The sequence below is a fragment of the Physella acuta genome, unplaced genomic scaffold (assembly GCF_028476545.2).
Source record: "Physella acuta isolate Inbredline_101_S28 unplaced genomic scaffold, ASM2847654v3 ptg000920l, whole genome shotgun sequence".
In the NCBI taxonomy this organism is placed as follows: Eukaryota; Metazoa; Mollusca; class Gastropoda; family Physidae; genus Physella; species Physella acuta.
The window spans coordinates 206,056-222,410 of record NW_026732437.1 but is presented as its reverse complement, the minus strand read 5'-3'; the positions used below and the strand labels follow the sequence as shown (position 1 = coordinate 222,410).

General features: G+C 32.2%; 2 protein-coding genes across 4 annotated transcripts; one reads left to right on the top strand and one right to left on the bottom strand.

Moving 5' to 3' along the window:
* Window positions 1-589: 589 nt before the first annotated feature.
* On the bottom strand, window positions 590-8,599 carry LOC131953411 (glutaminyl-peptide cyclotransferase). 3 transcript variants are annotated; one of them, XM_059316578.1, is made up of 10 exons: window positions 8,310-8,599; window positions 6,845-6,991; window positions 6,465-6,640; window positions 6,201-6,303; window positions 5,960-6,094; window positions 5,646-5,745; window positions 5,354-5,467; window positions 5,065-5,236; window positions 3,790-3,821; window positions 590-2,180 (listed from the first exon to the last, which is right to left on the bottom strand). In XM_059316578.1, the coding sequence occupies exons 1-9, from the start codon at window positions 8,469-8,471 to the stop codon at window positions 3,815-3,817; spliced, it is 1,116 nt and encodes a 371-aa protein (XP_059172561.1). In that variant the 5' UTR covers window positions 8,472-8,599; the 3' UTR covers window positions 590-2,180; window positions 3,790-3,814. The 3 variants fall into 3 exon arrangements, with proteins under 3 accessions (XP_059172561.1, XP_059172560.1, XP_059172559.1); XM_059316577.1 differs by having other exon boundaries at window positions 590-3,821; XM_059316576.1 differs by lacking the exon at window positions 3,790-3,821.
* Window positions 8,600-8,681: 82 nt separating this feature from the next.
* On the top strand, window positions 8,682-15,365 carry LOC131953404 (DNA polymerase eta). The gene is made up of 11 exons (XM_059316568.1): window positions 8,682-8,751; window positions 10,605-10,907; window positions 11,044-11,178; window positions 11,553-11,746; window positions 11,851-12,005; window positions 12,380-12,483; window positions 12,706-12,822; window positions 13,242-13,365; window positions 13,610-13,675; window positions 13,800-13,972; window positions 14,155-15,365. The coding sequence occupies exons 2-11, from the start codon at window positions 10,780-10,782 to the stop codon at window positions 15,191-15,193; spliced, it is 2,235 nt and encodes a 744-aa protein (XP_059172551.1). The 5' UTR covers window positions 8,682-8,751; window positions 10,605-10,779; the 3' UTR covers window positions 15,194-15,365.
* The last annotated feature ends 990 nt before the right edge of the window (window positions 15,366-16,355 follow it).

Sequence of the window (16,355 nt, the reverse complement as noted above, 5' to 3'; positions counted from 1 at the left end):
GCTGAAATAAGGCTATAGAAACACAGTAAACAACTGTAGCCTTGAAGAATGCCCTAGCCTGAAATAAGACTATAGAAACAGTAAACAACTGTAGCCTTGAAGAATGCCCTTGACTGAAATAAGGCTATAGAAACAGTAAACAACTGTAGCCTTGAATTGCGACCTTGGCTGAAATAAGGCTATGGAAGAACATTGAGGAAGAAAAGCAGGCTATCTTCAACAGGGCATATGTTGCATCACATGTTGACATGCAATACCTCATTATATTGGGAGAAATCCCTTTCAACTTACTATTAAGAATGAAGATTACATGCTTTTTAGCTATGTACGTATGACAATACATTTTTTGACAAATATATTCTATTTCAAACCACTCACTATGGTACTCTTAATACCATATATTGCTTCACTGGGGTTTGAAATAAAACGTAGCTAGCAATTTCCTAAAATCAAGCTGTGATTCCCAAACATTTTGCAGCAGTTTCTAGAAGTGTGTCTGAAAGGCTTATTTTGTACATCCTTATGTGCATGATTCAGCTTTTGTGGACTACAACTAGTGGGTTTTGAAATACAACATGAAGAAGCATAATATGAGATAAAACAAATTTATTGAGTACATCTTTCACCATAATACAATGTAATATTTGTCTCAGTACAACCAGGAGCATAATTGTGATATGTAGTTAAAATTTTTATTAAAACAGATCATCACATAGGGTATCACAAAATAACACAAAGGCACTTGGTTTTTAAAAGTGAATAATTTCAAGGCAAATACCCTGTCAATGAAAAACTTGTCATTAACAAGTTTCACAATATTTATTTTCTATTTCCTAATGACAGGTTATAAATTGTTAAGCCTTTTAACAATTATTTAAAACTATTGGCAGGTAGAAATATATAATAAAATATTTTTTTAAAAAATAGTGGGAATATCTCTATTAGTAGTATCAGCCAGATCTTTGTCCACTTTTGTTGCTAGATTAAAAAGAAACAAAAGCACCCAATTGCCCTTAAAATATACCTTTTTCCCCCCCACAAACAATAGAATAATCCAAAAATTATTTATTGCTCAATTTAGAAAATTTTAAAGAAATAGAAGAAATTGATTTTAATAAAGTAAATTAAAAATGTAAATACAAACAGAAATGGTATACAATCTGAAACAAAGAACACAGCAAATGGTACTTTAAAATGGTCTGGATTGATAGAATGATAAATGATCAACAAAATTTTATTTTTATGCCCTCTACTAGCTGAAACATTAGGCAAAAAAAAATTCTTCATAGTGATCAATCAATATGGTGTTTACAAGTAAAATACGGTTTTTGAAAATCACACAGTAAGTAGAAATTTTGTTAACATTTCAACACGACTAAACATTTTTCAAACATCAGTTCCTCCAGCGTATCTAACAGTAATCCTTACAAGTTAATTAGCAAGTTTTAAAATATCTGGTACAGTTTTATCTGTTTGATTCTAACAGCCAGGCATTAAACCCAGACTTGAGTTCGTCAAGTTAATGAAATAATAATAACTTGAAATAATTATGTTAATACAAGATTTTAAAAGTGGCAAGGTTTAAAGCAGAAAATACAAGCAGCACTAAAACAAATACATGTCAACTCACATAAGCTTTCAGTTTATAAATAAAATATTGGCTACAGTATGGGTTTGGCAAGACAAACTGGTTGGACAAAATAACAGGTTTTGATTTTTATAATATATCTACAAGAGAAAAATTAAAAATTGTCAAGATTTAATGCTGTCAAAATTAAGCAGTACTTAAGTCAAAAGATTTTTCTTACAGATAAACAAAGGGCAGCAATCCAAGTTTTGGCAAGTTAAAAAAATTAAAATCATCATCTTCATTAGAGTTGCAGTGCTCGCTATTTAATAATATTGATTAAAAAAAATTTGCATATAGCCACAAAGGCAGGTAACAAAATTATTTCAAACAAAGGCTTTAGCAACGTTCTAATTGTAAATCAGATTAAAAGATTTTAAATCAAATGTACACATTTCAGCTGCGACAAGACATAGCGCAAATAATTTTCCCTTGAGAAACCAAACAGAAGGAATGTATCAATGCAAATTTTAGTGAACTGGTCCAACTGTCAAAAAGATTCCATCAAACTTCTGCTGAAAATAACTTGACCAATCAGAGCTCTGCATTCTTCCTGAAGAGATTGTGCAAGTTAAAGATACAATTACTAGTTGCTGAATACCCTGAGTTATTATAGCTATTTTACTATATTAAAGCCAAAAATAAAATACTGTTTATAACAAGGTAATGAATTATAATACACTCAGGTAAAGCCAGTAGATCCCTAAATATTAAGTAACAAGATTTTTCCAAAAAAAAAGATTAAAATGGTAAATAATATGTACAGTGTTTACAAATATTCATTTGTAATATCAAGCATAAACAACCTTGAACGACTGAAAACAGACAAAAACATAGAACTAGTGTTTAAACTCACTAGGTAAAATGTGATCTTTAAGAACAAGTGTTTAATTAGTACATAGTTCTAATGAATAGTTTAACCTGTTGGGTTTCAATGATTGGCTTGAAAAATCTATTATTTATCTCGCTAGTGTGACAGTAGCTCATCTCACTGAGTTATTTAAAGATTAAGGCAAGTAAATCAGTACACAACAAACTAAGCAAACATTTCATCCTTCCACCTAAAGCCACCTGTTAACCACAAGATAATGATTATATTCACATTTTTTTCAGTTGAGCTTCAGGTAACTTTTTAAAAAATTTATTAATTTCTTTTTCTTTTGGTGAAATGGTTTCACATGTTCTATACAAATATATCTAGACAAAGAATCCTAAGGATATCATGTATAGACATATCTGGTATCATGTTAACTGGAAGAGGTCAATATTTGTCTTGTGCAGATATCTATCATAAGGTTTAGTGATCAATAGTATGTTACAGACAGATCTTTCACAACCAATGTGTATCCTGTACTAAGTGATCAATTGTATGTTACAGACAGATCTTTCACAACCAATGTGTATCCTGTACTAAGTGATCAGTTGTATGTTACAGACAGATCTTTCACAACCAATGTGTATCCTGTACTAAGTAATCAATTGTATGTTACAGACAGATCTTTCACAACCAATGTGTATCCTGTACTAAGTGATCAATTGTATGTTACAGACAGATCTTTCACAACCAATGTGTATAGTGTACAAAGTGATCAAGTGTATGTTATAGACAGATCTTTCACAACCAATGTGTATCCTGTACTAAGTGATCAAGTTGAGAGGCAGTTTTCTAAATAACTAAAGCACTGTTACTAGGCACTACACAACAGGGCAGAAACATACAATTTGAAGCAGCATGCAGTAAATTTATTTCCTAATAACCATTTGGTTATGCAATTAAAGAAAACCTCACACCTATATATAATTAGACAGGAAATACACTGTTTCTATTTTCAATATACTGTTTTACATGAATATAGATAACAATTCTTGTTAGCTTATTTCCCAAAAAGCTTCCTGCCATTTAGTTTATTTGCACTGCTATCTCAAGAATGTTTTGTGTAAACACATAATAATTCAGCCAAAATAAAACAAATAATTTCATCTAGAAGATTACCAGACCCAATACAATTTTTTTTAAAAATCAGTTTCACAAAACAAAATAAAAAGGTGAAACTGCACCAAACAGAAACACACAAACCAAAATATGTTTACTTTTCTTAGACAGGAAATAAAAAAGTTAACTACTGTACCAAACAGAAAGACACAAACCAAAATATATTTACTTCTCTAAATCATGAATGCTTGAGCTTAACATCTGAAAGACAGTTGTGGCAACATCAGTTTACGTTTTTATTTTATTGCTAAGTGACAACCATATTGACAACGTTTAACTGCAGTGTGAAGACGCTACAATTGTTTGTGTTTAAATATTGATGATTTAGAACTGCTTCATTTTAAATGAATTATTTTATACCTTGAGCTTGACTAATACAAAAATGGCTGGTGACAATTGTGTAAGGAAACTTAAGTAAAATTTAACACGCTTCAAAAATAAATTTAACAACTACACTTGTGAAACATCAAAAAGAACTCATGCATGTAACACTACATGTCAAGGTGTCCATTTACAACAACAAAAGGTGAGTGGTATTTAGATACCATACACCTCATCTTCACTTAATGTAGCAATACTGACTCATTTAAATAATGTATTGTGATTCAGGGTTGTGAGCACATTTCTAGCCCCACTTTTACTTAACTGTAGCCCTAATGCTACTTAACTGAACCACTTTAATGTTAGTTTAACTGTAGCCCCATTGTTGCTTTACTATAGCCCCATGTTACATTACTGTACCTCTGTTAGTGTAACCATAGCCCTAAATTATTGAACAGTAGCCCCATATTACTTAACTGTAGCCCCATGTTGCATTACTGTAGCCCTAAAGTTAGTTTACTGTAGCCCCATGTTACATTACTGTAGCCCTAAAGTTAGTTTACTGTAGCCCCATGTTACATTACTGTACCTCTAATGTTAGTGTAACTGTAGCCCTAAAATTACTTAACTGTAGCCCCACTGTTAGTTGAACTGTAGCCCCACTGTTAATTAAACTTTTTCAAGAAACCAAAATGTTGTCTACCCATTGTTTAAAATCAATGTTTAGAAAACACAAAATAATAGCAGTGCAACATTGGTTTATAAAAATGTATATGAAAACAATTCATAAATTAGAAATGGGAAATGAACTAGTTCACAAGTTTTCAAATTTTAACTGCAGTTACTTTAAAATCAAGATCTGGTTTGTAATGTTAAATTGAGAAAAATGTAATTAACATTTTTAAATGTGCACTACTTAATTTTTTTTCCAAATTAGGTTAATACAAATAATTTATTTTATTCTTAAGTTAAATGTGTTCAGTTAATGTATATGATATTTTTAAAGATATGTAAAAGGTGCCTTCAAATGAACATCTCAAGGCACTGTGCATCATGCAGTCACCAGCCACACAGTCTAGAAAAACAAATAACTGTCTTTGTGTCAAGGTTTGTGAATGCCTACTTTTTACGGCAGCTTCGCTCTTCAGGCTGTAGGTGCAAGAGGTTGGAGACAAACACCCGGAATATGCGGCTGAAGTCATCTATGAGGTTGAAGTCAAGGTGGTCCCAATCATCTTTTACATTGTGCCAAACAGATGGAAATGGGGAGGAGATCAGATGAAGTACTTCTACACCTTTAAAGGACACAAAATGAACAATAAAGTTAAAAGAAACCCACTAAAGTGAACATTATTTAAATTGTGTTCAGGAAATTCAAAGTATTTCTAACAAGGAACTTGCAAGTTGCAAACCTCTTTCCATAAATGGGATATGGTCATCTTCAATTCCTCCCCAGTTCTCCCTCTCTGTGAATATGGGAGATGAACGCTTGACTGTCAGTAAGCCTTTTTCTCCCAGTAATGACTCTACGTGCACAAAATGTAGAAAACTTTGTCAGTAAACATGTATAGAATGTAAAATATTTCTTGAATAAACTATTTAAATATCTGAGACAAACAAGTTTTTGGTGAAGAGAAATTATGTCCAGCGTCAAGTGAGAATGAATACTGTGTCAGTAAGCCAAAGTGAGAGCAAAATTTGTACCTATTTTAACCAGGTTGGCATACAACTCTTTAGTCTCAGAAAATTGTCTTGCAAAGTGTGTGTCCGACGTTCCTATAAGATCCAGCAGGATAAATTCACGCTGCTCACAAGAATAAAATAATTATTACAAACTGATCTTTCAACCAACAACACCTGATCATTTAACACAAGTAAAAAAAACTAACACTTCACTGATTAGATTATAATTTAAAAAAACAACAAGAATTTGAATGTAATCTAAGCTATTTACAACAAGTTAAAATGGCTCCTTTTGATTGAAAATGACGAGAGTTTTTTAATTGTTTTGTGCTTACAATTGAAGAGAGTTTTTGTTCTTTCTCCCAGCGCTGAGCCAAATGTCTAGCACCGTATATAGAATCTGTGCTTGTCCACTGCTTAAAAGCCTCCTCCCCATCTAAGAAGAGCAGCTGGAGAGTAATATCTTTGGCCTGTCACAGGAAGTAAAATTTTGGAACAAGATTATCTACAACTTATTTTTATGTGATACATTATGCCAAAAATAATTAGAAATAAGCTTTAATTAGTTATACTCACAGAACTAGCTTCTTTTGGGCCTTTCTTCATTAGACAATCTAACTGTCTAGCTGTTTCCAATAAAATAGCACAAGGCACAGCAGAATCAGTAGCAGCAACAAACCTATTACAAATATTTTCTTTGTATATCAAAATTTTCAAGAAGTTCTAATTAAGTAGAACGTTATGATTTAGTCTCAGAAAGTAAATGAAATAAGCAAAAAACAACCAATGCTAATCAGGAATATAAAACACAAATAAAACCTAATTTATTTAATAACTTACTTAAAGTCTGTAAAGTACTTAGAATCAAAATGGCATGCTAGCACCACTTTCACAGGCTTGGAAGGATCATAAGTTGCAATAATGTTAGTAAATTCCTTCTGCCCATATGGCGTGACATCTGTAAATCTATCTTCTTCTATGTGCCAGTCCAGGGTTTTCAACATAGAAACTATATGCTAGTGAAAATAAATGTAGAATATTATGTTTATTTCTACAATTATTCCAGAAAGCCTAACCTGGCAGAAGTAACAGGACAGCTTAACACACAGTCACATATCTGTCGAATGGGTAGGATGTCATATATCCACTTTTAAAATATATAAAATGTTATCCATCACGGGATTTTATAACAAATAAATCAATAGTATAAGTATAATTACCTTTTGTACCAGTTTATTTCCATCACTCCCTGATACTCTTTCAATAACAATAGGTTTCAAAATGTTAGATTTAAAATCCTCCATTTTTGACATTTCTTTGGTTAAAAAAATGAGTGCTGACTCTTTTGTTACCCATCGCTGCGGCCTCTGGATATACATAATCATAAAAAAATAGGCTAATAAATTCAATTCGAATATTAAAATAAAATAACTTTGCTTTTAGAACATCTGGCATAAATAATATATTCTAATTACAAATAAGATCTAGATGTGCTAATAGTTAGATTCTAGATCAAGTTAGGCAAGTGGGCCTAAGTATTGTTTATTTTATTTTTAGTTTGGTGTCATCCTTATAGATCTACCCAAATTTAAACATTTTTTTAACAAGATAAAACATTACTTTTGATGGTAATTTTTTTTGCTTTCATGTCACCCCTCTTTTCCCTAAATTCTAAATTAGTAGGGAATGGTGTCACCCAACCCATTAAAGTACTATATACTATCATATAGGCCTATAGATCTAGAATATAGAGTCATAGAGTGTACTCGGTGTACTGTAGTCTGTGTTAGTGTGTACTACTGTAGACTGTAACTGTAGTGTGTGCAGTGTTTGTTCCAGACTTTGTTCTCGGGGGGGGGGGGGGGGGGATGGAAGGGGGGAGAGGCGAACACTGTAGATAAAAGTATATCATATTTTCAATATAATTATATACATTCTAGATCTAAAAATCTAGATCTAGGCCTACATTGAAATTCCATTTCGTTGGGGGGGGGGGGGGGGGTTAGTAGGCCTAGTCTATACCTACTACTAATATTACAAAATAGGGTAATCTATCGTTTTGGGTACGTAAAATCGCCCGCGACTTGTAATGTGAAAACCAGGTGACTCCTAAAATTTTAATAATTATTTCACATTTTGAGGAGGATTTATGTTTTTTAAAATACAAAAATGTTTCATTTATGTACCTGTTTTCAAACAATTGAATTAAAACTTTTCAATAATAAATGAAGACTAGCGATGTTTCCAACAGATGCAACCATGCTCATTTACTATAGCAGCCATCTTTTAAGTTCTTTCTTTGTTAACTTATAGCACGAGATTCAGGGGAAGGCAACTCTATTTTACAAATGGCTGCTGTTTATATAAGAAATCCTGCTCGCAAACACTGCTGTTTAAAGTTAATTTCTTGCCTATATTGATATTGATATATTTAGCTGTTGATTTAGGTTTATTATTCATTTAACTATAATATTTGACACAAATATATCAAAATATACTTCTATTAAAGCCTTGACAATGAGGTAACTTTTTCGTACATTACTAGCCGCGGGCGATTTTACGTACCCAAAACGATAGATTACCCAAAATAGTAGTATAGTACAGTAGCACTCATACTCAAATGTAGCGTAGTTAACTAAAGTGTAGTGTTCTGTAAGACAGTAATGAGTAAAAGATCGGACTTACTTTCACTGAGGCTTCAGCTGTGTCACTTGTGTGTATGGTGTTAAATAAAATAAAAATTATTAAAATGAAACTAACAAATAAATAAATTCTTTTTAATGAAGGTTTAAAACATTGATTGGATCTAGAATTAGATATATTATTGTAATTAGAACTTTTATGCATTTTGTTTGCTAGTTTCAACTTTATTTCTCTGAATCTAGAATTTAGGGTCTATTTTAAATTAACCATATGTGATTGTCAACTATTCTAGATCTGGATCTGACTATAAACTAGGCCTAACCAGACCAGGACCTAGGTAGGCCCTAAGGAATTCTTTAATTTTTGGAGAATATTTTAGTCTAGACTACACGTATTATTCTATAAAATAAGACTGATCTCCCTTGTTCTGAGTTCTTGTTTTAATGACTTTTTTTTTTGCGGGATTTTTAGAATCTAAATCAAGGTCTAGATCTAGATCTAGATCTAGAATTAACACAATTTTATTTAGTGCTAGATCTAGATTTTCTAGATCTAGATCTAGATTATTTCACAACTATTCTAGAGTCTATGTTGATTAATTTAGATCTAGACTAGATCTAGATCTAGAATCTAGCTAGTTACTAATTAGATTATCTAACTAGTACTAGATCTAGTAACTAGTTACTAGATTTAGTCTAGTTACTTTTTATTTAGTTAGTAGTTACTCTAGTAGTCTAGTTAGTTAGATCTGCTAATTTTTAATTTTCCATTAAAATCAAAACATGATGTCTCTAGTTCTACAACATTTTTTGCGGGATTCTTATATTATTTTATATACTCAGGCTAATCTAGATTAGGCCTTAGGGCGGGGCCTAGTATCTATAATTTCTATAGGCCTATACTCTATAAGAGTCTATCTATAGTCATAGATCTATAGGCCTATATAATATATTATAATTCTCCTCTTGGAGACGCTAGAAAACAAGCTGTAAGCGCGCTCCCTACCTCCCCACCCCTACATGGTCTGGTGAGCTTTGGTTCACGCTAAATGTTTACAATCGTAGAGCCGGCTATTAGGGACAGATAATTTAGTTTGAAACGATTTTAAACTTAGGGGAGGTAACTAAGAGTAGGCTGCTTTCATGGGGGGGGGGGGGGGGTGGGGTGTAGGGTAGGGGTTGGGGGAAAAGAGGGTGGGGGTAGTGACCTACTGATAGTGTTTTAAAGCAAATATTTTCAGTGGCAGCATTGATACCGTCGAATTCAAAAATTATAAATTACTGAAAAGTAGAAAATAAAACAACTAAATAGCGACGTATGATATGCCGGGGATCGGCTCGAGTAGTATAACTAAGTATCATAGTATGTAGCATGTAGCATTCGGACAAAGGGAGATAATTTAAAAAAAAACCTGCCCAGAGCTCTTGAGTGATTTTTCACGTTTTGTTTTTACCAGTCTCTTATAAATTTAAAATTAATATGATGTAGTCTAATAATTTCCAATACACAAATGACAAAGCTGTTTCAAAGCAACCACATTTTCAAAATCTACTGAGGTTCAGCTATCACCTAGTGAATCCTAGTGCGGGCAATTCGATCTACCTACTTCTCATTTTCTTTCATTTTTGCCTTTAAAAACAATTTGAAAACAACAGGCCTATATATTAAATATTATATATAGGCTATCAGCTATGTATACTTTAACTTTAAATCGACTTTATTTTGATAAAATAATAGTATAATAGGCTATACAAACATTTGCCTGCACACAAAAACTATACAAAATCAGTGAAATAAACCACTTGCGGTTTTTATTTTATCAAAAAATTGTAATTTAATTTTACAAATACATTTTTTATGAATTTTTAAAGATTCAGACCTTCATCGGTCATGTTTTTTCTTATATAATTAAATTAGTCATAGTAAAAATGTACATTTTTAAAAATAAAGCATTACATCAAACAGAAACAAGCCTGCACAATTATTAATGCAAATATACTTAAAAGAACCACCTGTTTCATAATTTATCATTAGAATTAAAAAAAATTTTGCAAACATTTTTAAAAAATTTCACAAGTGGTTTATCTAACTTAATTTGAATTATTTTTGAGTAGGCAAATGTTAATTGGAAGATAATGTACCAAATTTAAATGTTGTTAAAATCCTTGAGAATACTAACACTTCCAGTGTCCGTGGCTAGTGGAGAACTCTTTTTTTTTTTTAAATTTTTCAAAATTGAAATTAATTACAGGTGTGGAACTAGTATACCACCTGACCCTGCATCTATCCATAATATTTAATTTATTTTATATATTCTCCATTAATTTTATTCCACAGAAAATGTGCAAAAAGAACTAAGAAGTTATAGATTAAATCTACTAACTTGTTTGTAGTTGAAGTTGACTCATGAAACAGAAGTGACATGAAACTATTAACTTTGTAATTACTAATTAGGAAGAACAAATCACATAAACTTTAAACTTTATGACTAAATGAACAGTGAATAACTAAAATGACTGAAAGAGAAGTTGTTTTAATTGACATGGACTGCTTCTATGTTCAAGTTGAACAAAGGTTGAATCCTAGCTTAAAAGGTAAACCTTGTGCTGTAGTACAATACAAGACTTGGAAAGGAGGGGGGTAAGTGTCAGCCTTGAAGTCTTAAAGTTTAAGAAAATTTGAACTCAATATTTTTTTTTTTATAACTATGCCACTCTTTTAGTCCATCCTTGGTTAAAAATTAAACAATAAAAGCCACTAATTCTTCTTATAATAGAATAATTGCAGTGGGATATGAAGCTAGAGCATGTGGGGTAACACGACAGATGCGTGGTGACGATGCTAAAGCTATGTGCCCTGAAATTCACCTGGCCAGAGTACCAGAAGTCCGAGGGAAAGCTGACTTAACAAGGTTAGTATAATCAGGACTGTCAACTGCGTCAGCTATTGATGTGCATCAAATTTGTTTTTATTTCTGTTTTGTGGTGTATTTCTTTCACTCATCCATGTGAATTATTAAATACAACTCAAACGTTTTTGATATTATCAAACCAAATATTTATTTAATTTAAATTTATCAATTATCAACAGTAATTTTATTGCTATCTATTTTGTATTGACCTCAAGTAAAAATATTCATGTAATAAATTTGTGGATTTTTTAATTTTAGTACTGCACTATTTTAAAAGTGATTCTGTGTAGGGCAATTGCAAATGTTGGATCAGACCTGAAACTGTTGTCCATTCATTAAAATGAACACCAATTAAAGCTACTGTTTCTCTGCAGGTACCGTGAAGCTGGGGCTGAAGTGATAGCAATTTTCAGCAAATTTTGTTCCTGTGTTGAACGTGCCAGTGTGGACGAAGCATATTTAGATTTGACCATGGAAGTCACACAAAGAATGACAGGGATGGCAGAAAGCCCAGTGAAAGATGTGCAGCTACCTAATACTTTTGTTGAAGCCTATGATGGTGCAGATGGTAAAACTCGCTAAATAGTATTTTAATGGTTAGCATAATAAATGAGCAATTAAAATTCATTTGTTTTGCTGTATGATAACCCTTCATGCATTTTATTATTTCAGGAAAAAATGAATGGCTACAAAAAATCTACTCTGATGCATCAGTAGACAAGTGTGAACAGCGGCTGGCTGTGGCTGCTTGTCTTGTAGAGGAAATGAGAGCGGCAGTTTTCAAAGACACAGGATTTACCTGTTCCGCAGGCATAGCTCACAATAAGGTTTGTCACAGTGCCTCACCAAAGTTTCATAGTACCTGCAACCATTTAACAGCTAGAACTTTCCAACTTTTTTACCTATGAAGGTTGTCAAATGTCATGTGTATAAATATATATATATATATATATATATATATATATATATATATATATATATATATATATATATATCACTTCAGGCAACTATTTTGTTACCTCATTAGGAAACCATAACTGTTGACTACTAACATAGCTTTTGTTCAATAAACAAAAAAATGAATTTATAGAAGTAATGTAACTGTTCTTATAGGTTTTTAAGTAACCAGTTTTTGTTAGGATTGTATTATTGCCAACATTTTTGTAAGAGTTAAAGCCATTTTTTGGTTTTATTCTTCTAGATGCTAGCCAAATTGGCATGTGGTAGGAATAAGCCTAACAAACAAACTGTCCTGCCTCATTCATCAGTACCATCAGTCTTCTCAACATTACCTCTACAGAAAATGTAAGCTCTTGTCTCTTTAAGTAATTAAAATCTACAATAAAAAAATATATTGATCTATGTATATGTGTGATAGTTTTGTTTTAAAATTTGATGATCTATTGAATATTTGAAAATGTAAGTACCTCTATATATAGGATCTATAATAACACATAAATAATTTTAAGATTTAAAGATTTTATATTTTATTTAGTTAATTGGAAATTTTGTTTGATATTTTCTTAGCCGTCATTTAGGAGGAAAACTTGGGGCATCAATCATTGAATTAGGCTGCAAGATGATGGGAGATGTAACTCGCTTTTCTGAGTTGGAGCTGCAGAAACACTGTGGAAATAAAGCAGGGTATGTCATTTTACAGGATGGGAAAAGAATTATTACATTTCTATTATAACTCTTGCAATATACATTTTTAGTCTTTCATTAAAGAAAACTCATTGTGATCAATTTAAGCTTTTGTGGATTATTAGAAAAAATAATATTAGTTTTGCTGAGATTATGAAGTTTGATAGTGTAGTTAGTTGAAAAATTTGATAGTCTGTTTTACACATAAATATAAAGCTAGTTTTAAACTTCAGAAGCTGGCTGTATTACGTCTGTCTGTACTATGATAGTCTGTGTCAAATCTAAACCTAGTTTAAAACTTTCAGAAGCTGTCTGTACTATGATAGTCTGTGTCAAATCTAAACCTAGTTTAAAACTTTCAGAAGCTGTCTGTACTATGATAGTCTGTGTCAAATCTAAACCTAGTTTAAAACTTTCAGAAGCTGGCTGTACTATGCCTGCCGTGGTATTGACACTGAGCCTGTAGCAGTGAGAGAGTTACCCAAGTCTATTGGCTGTTCTAAAATGTTCATGGGGAAAGAAGCTTTAGACACGACTTCTAAGGTCAATTGATCAGATTCTATTAATTTAACTATATCTGATGTGAATAATTACAATCTAGTATAATTTTAAAAAATATTTAAAATGTTAATTATTTTTAAATTAGTTTTTTGTTTCTGTTAATTGAGATTAGTATAATCTTAATTGTAATACTTCCTTGTAGTTTAAGATATGTGTTATTAAGCTGTAGTTGAACAGCTGTTGATGTAAACATATACACACTTCAAGCTATGGCTTCTGTCATCAGATAAAGCAGTGGCTGTCAGAGCTAGCTGAAGAAGTGATGGAGAGGTTGAGCCGAGACAGAGATGCGGTGAGAGCACATAGCTTTATGTTGATGCCTATTTGTTGACTGGCTGTGATATCCAGGGTCTTAGAACATAGCGCGCTGTTTATCATTGACGTCTGTAATTTGTTATAATTTCTTGTATTATCAGAATAAAAGAATAGCCAAGTCTTTAACAGTCAACGTTGGTTTCAAGACAGACTCTGGTTACTCCTCTTCATCTCGCACCTGTGCATTAGTTAGATATGAGGCGGAGAAATTTGCTTCTGATGCATTAGCACTGCTGCAACAATTTAAGGGCAGTCCAAATCATAGTTCTGTGTGGTAGGTGGACATTTGAATTTTTTTAATACCACATTAGATCATTGGCATTGTCATCTCTATTTTTAATACATAATAATACATTGTAATCATTTACTCATTTAAAAAGTTGTTTACTGTTTACAAATCAAGAGTGCTAAAAAATTAGAAATGATTTTTTTTATTGAAATAAAATATTTTGCCAGGACACGACCATTCAACTATTTAGGATTGACAGCCAGCAAATTCCACCCTTTAGAAGAACAGAACAAGATCTCATCTATGTTTACTGCAGCTGCATGCTCAACAAGCACTTGCAACCAGTCTGATGGTGACCAGGTTGATGGTGTGGACTGGGGCGACTTAAATGGTGACTTACAAAGCAAAAGTACCATGAATGTGCCTTCAACTCAATCAAAAACTGACCACAACCATTTCAAAGAAAGTTCCAGAAAATCTTTAAATAATTCACTAAACTCTTCTCCATCAACAAAACCAGCTGATATGGGGAATAATCAAAATGGCAGCAAAGGGGAGAGAAGTATCAAATCATTTTTCAGCCAGATAAAGGTTGTTGATAGAAAACCACCTCAGCCCTCAGATAGTGAAGGCAGAGAGGAAGTAATGCCTGTAGAACTACCACAAGTGAATACTGCTAAAGCATCCAGTTTTTTTGCTGGTAAACTCAAAGCTTTGAGTACAAAAAATGAATCTCCAGAAAGTGGGTCCACAACAAATGTCATCCAGGAGTTTTCTGATGAGGACGCTTCATTAGAAAAAACTTCTGATGTATGCTCAGCTGCTGTTCTTGATGTGAGAAAATCAGATGAACAATCTCCAACAGTTTTGACAAATAAAACTGAGACTAATCAGCTTTCACCTAATATTCATATTAATCAGGTCTCACCTAACCTTAATGAGATGAATCAGGTCTCGCCTAACCTTAGTAAGACTAATCAAGTCTCACCCAATGACAGTGAGGATTACATAGAGTGTGACAAGTGTGGCCAGATTATTTCCATGTGGGAGCTGCCAGAACACAATGATTTTCACTTTGCTCAGGAACTGCAGAATCAATCTGACCACTCTGCTGGTGGCAGTACTCAGGTTGCCAGATCAAGTATAGAGCAAAAAGTCAAACGCAAATTTACCAGCCCTACTAAAGAGTCTAAACGAGGGCGCAAAAAGAAAAAGTCTCTTGATAAAAATATACAACCTCTGACAGCTTTTTTTTCAAAGACATGATGCAGCTTTTGTTTTTGACTAAATTAAGTCATATGACTTATGTATCACTTCATGTAAGACTTGTTATTTCAAATGATGTTTTATGCAATAGTATTTATATTTTCATCTATTTATTTACACAATTGTAAATTATTTATTATATTACAATGAACTTTGAGGAGTAAAAGTTTTATTAATGTACACATTTTTTTCTTCATTTTTTTTTAAACTATCAACACAGTTTTAAATACAAATAACATTTTAGGCTTTTCAAAAACATGGTTGTAGTAATAAGTTGTGCTAAAAATAAAGTGAAACCACTTTTTGTTCTTATTTTCAAGACGAACTATGCTAAATATTCACGTTATAATTCTGTAAGTTCTCTGGAGATAAACTATACCACAAACAGGAACATGACAAGCATATTTTTTCAAGACGAACTATGCTAAATATTCACGTATAATTCTGTAAGTTCTCTGGAGATAAACTATACCACAAACAGGAACATGACAAGCACATTTTTCAAGACAAACTATGCTAAATATTCAAATTATAATTCTGTAAGATCTCTGAAGATAAACTATACCACAAACAGGAACATGACAAGCACAATGTAATTCTTACAGTTTATAAAGTAGTAAATAAATATATTGCCATTGACTACTAGACAACTTGAGATGAGCTACTAGGAGCAGTGTTGTTTGAAGATACATTACACATTTTTCGCAGCATTTGTTTGTAAGTTTGTGCAAAAAAGGGGGGTTAGGAATGAAATGAACTTCCATAGGCCTACAGTATTAACATCAGCTACCAGTAAAATGAGATTTAAAAAAAAAAAATACTCATGTATTTATTAAAATAGAAAAATCTTGGCAAAAATACAATCAAGGCCTTAATTAAAATGGAACAATAGTTATCTCTTGAGAATTCGTTAGGCTGTAAAACAATAAACCAGTGGACCCACAGACACTAGAATACTTGAATGGTGGCTGATTTTCAACTAAAAGTCCAGTTTAATTGGTTAGCCACTCTCTAACTCATTGTCAAATGTCGCCAAAAATCTTCACATCCTAAATTCACTAAATAGCGCAGCCAAGTTACGTGCTATTTTATCTTACTTGAGACACTGTTTAATTATAGTTTTAATTATTAGACATGCACTGAAAAATAAAAAAGCCATTAA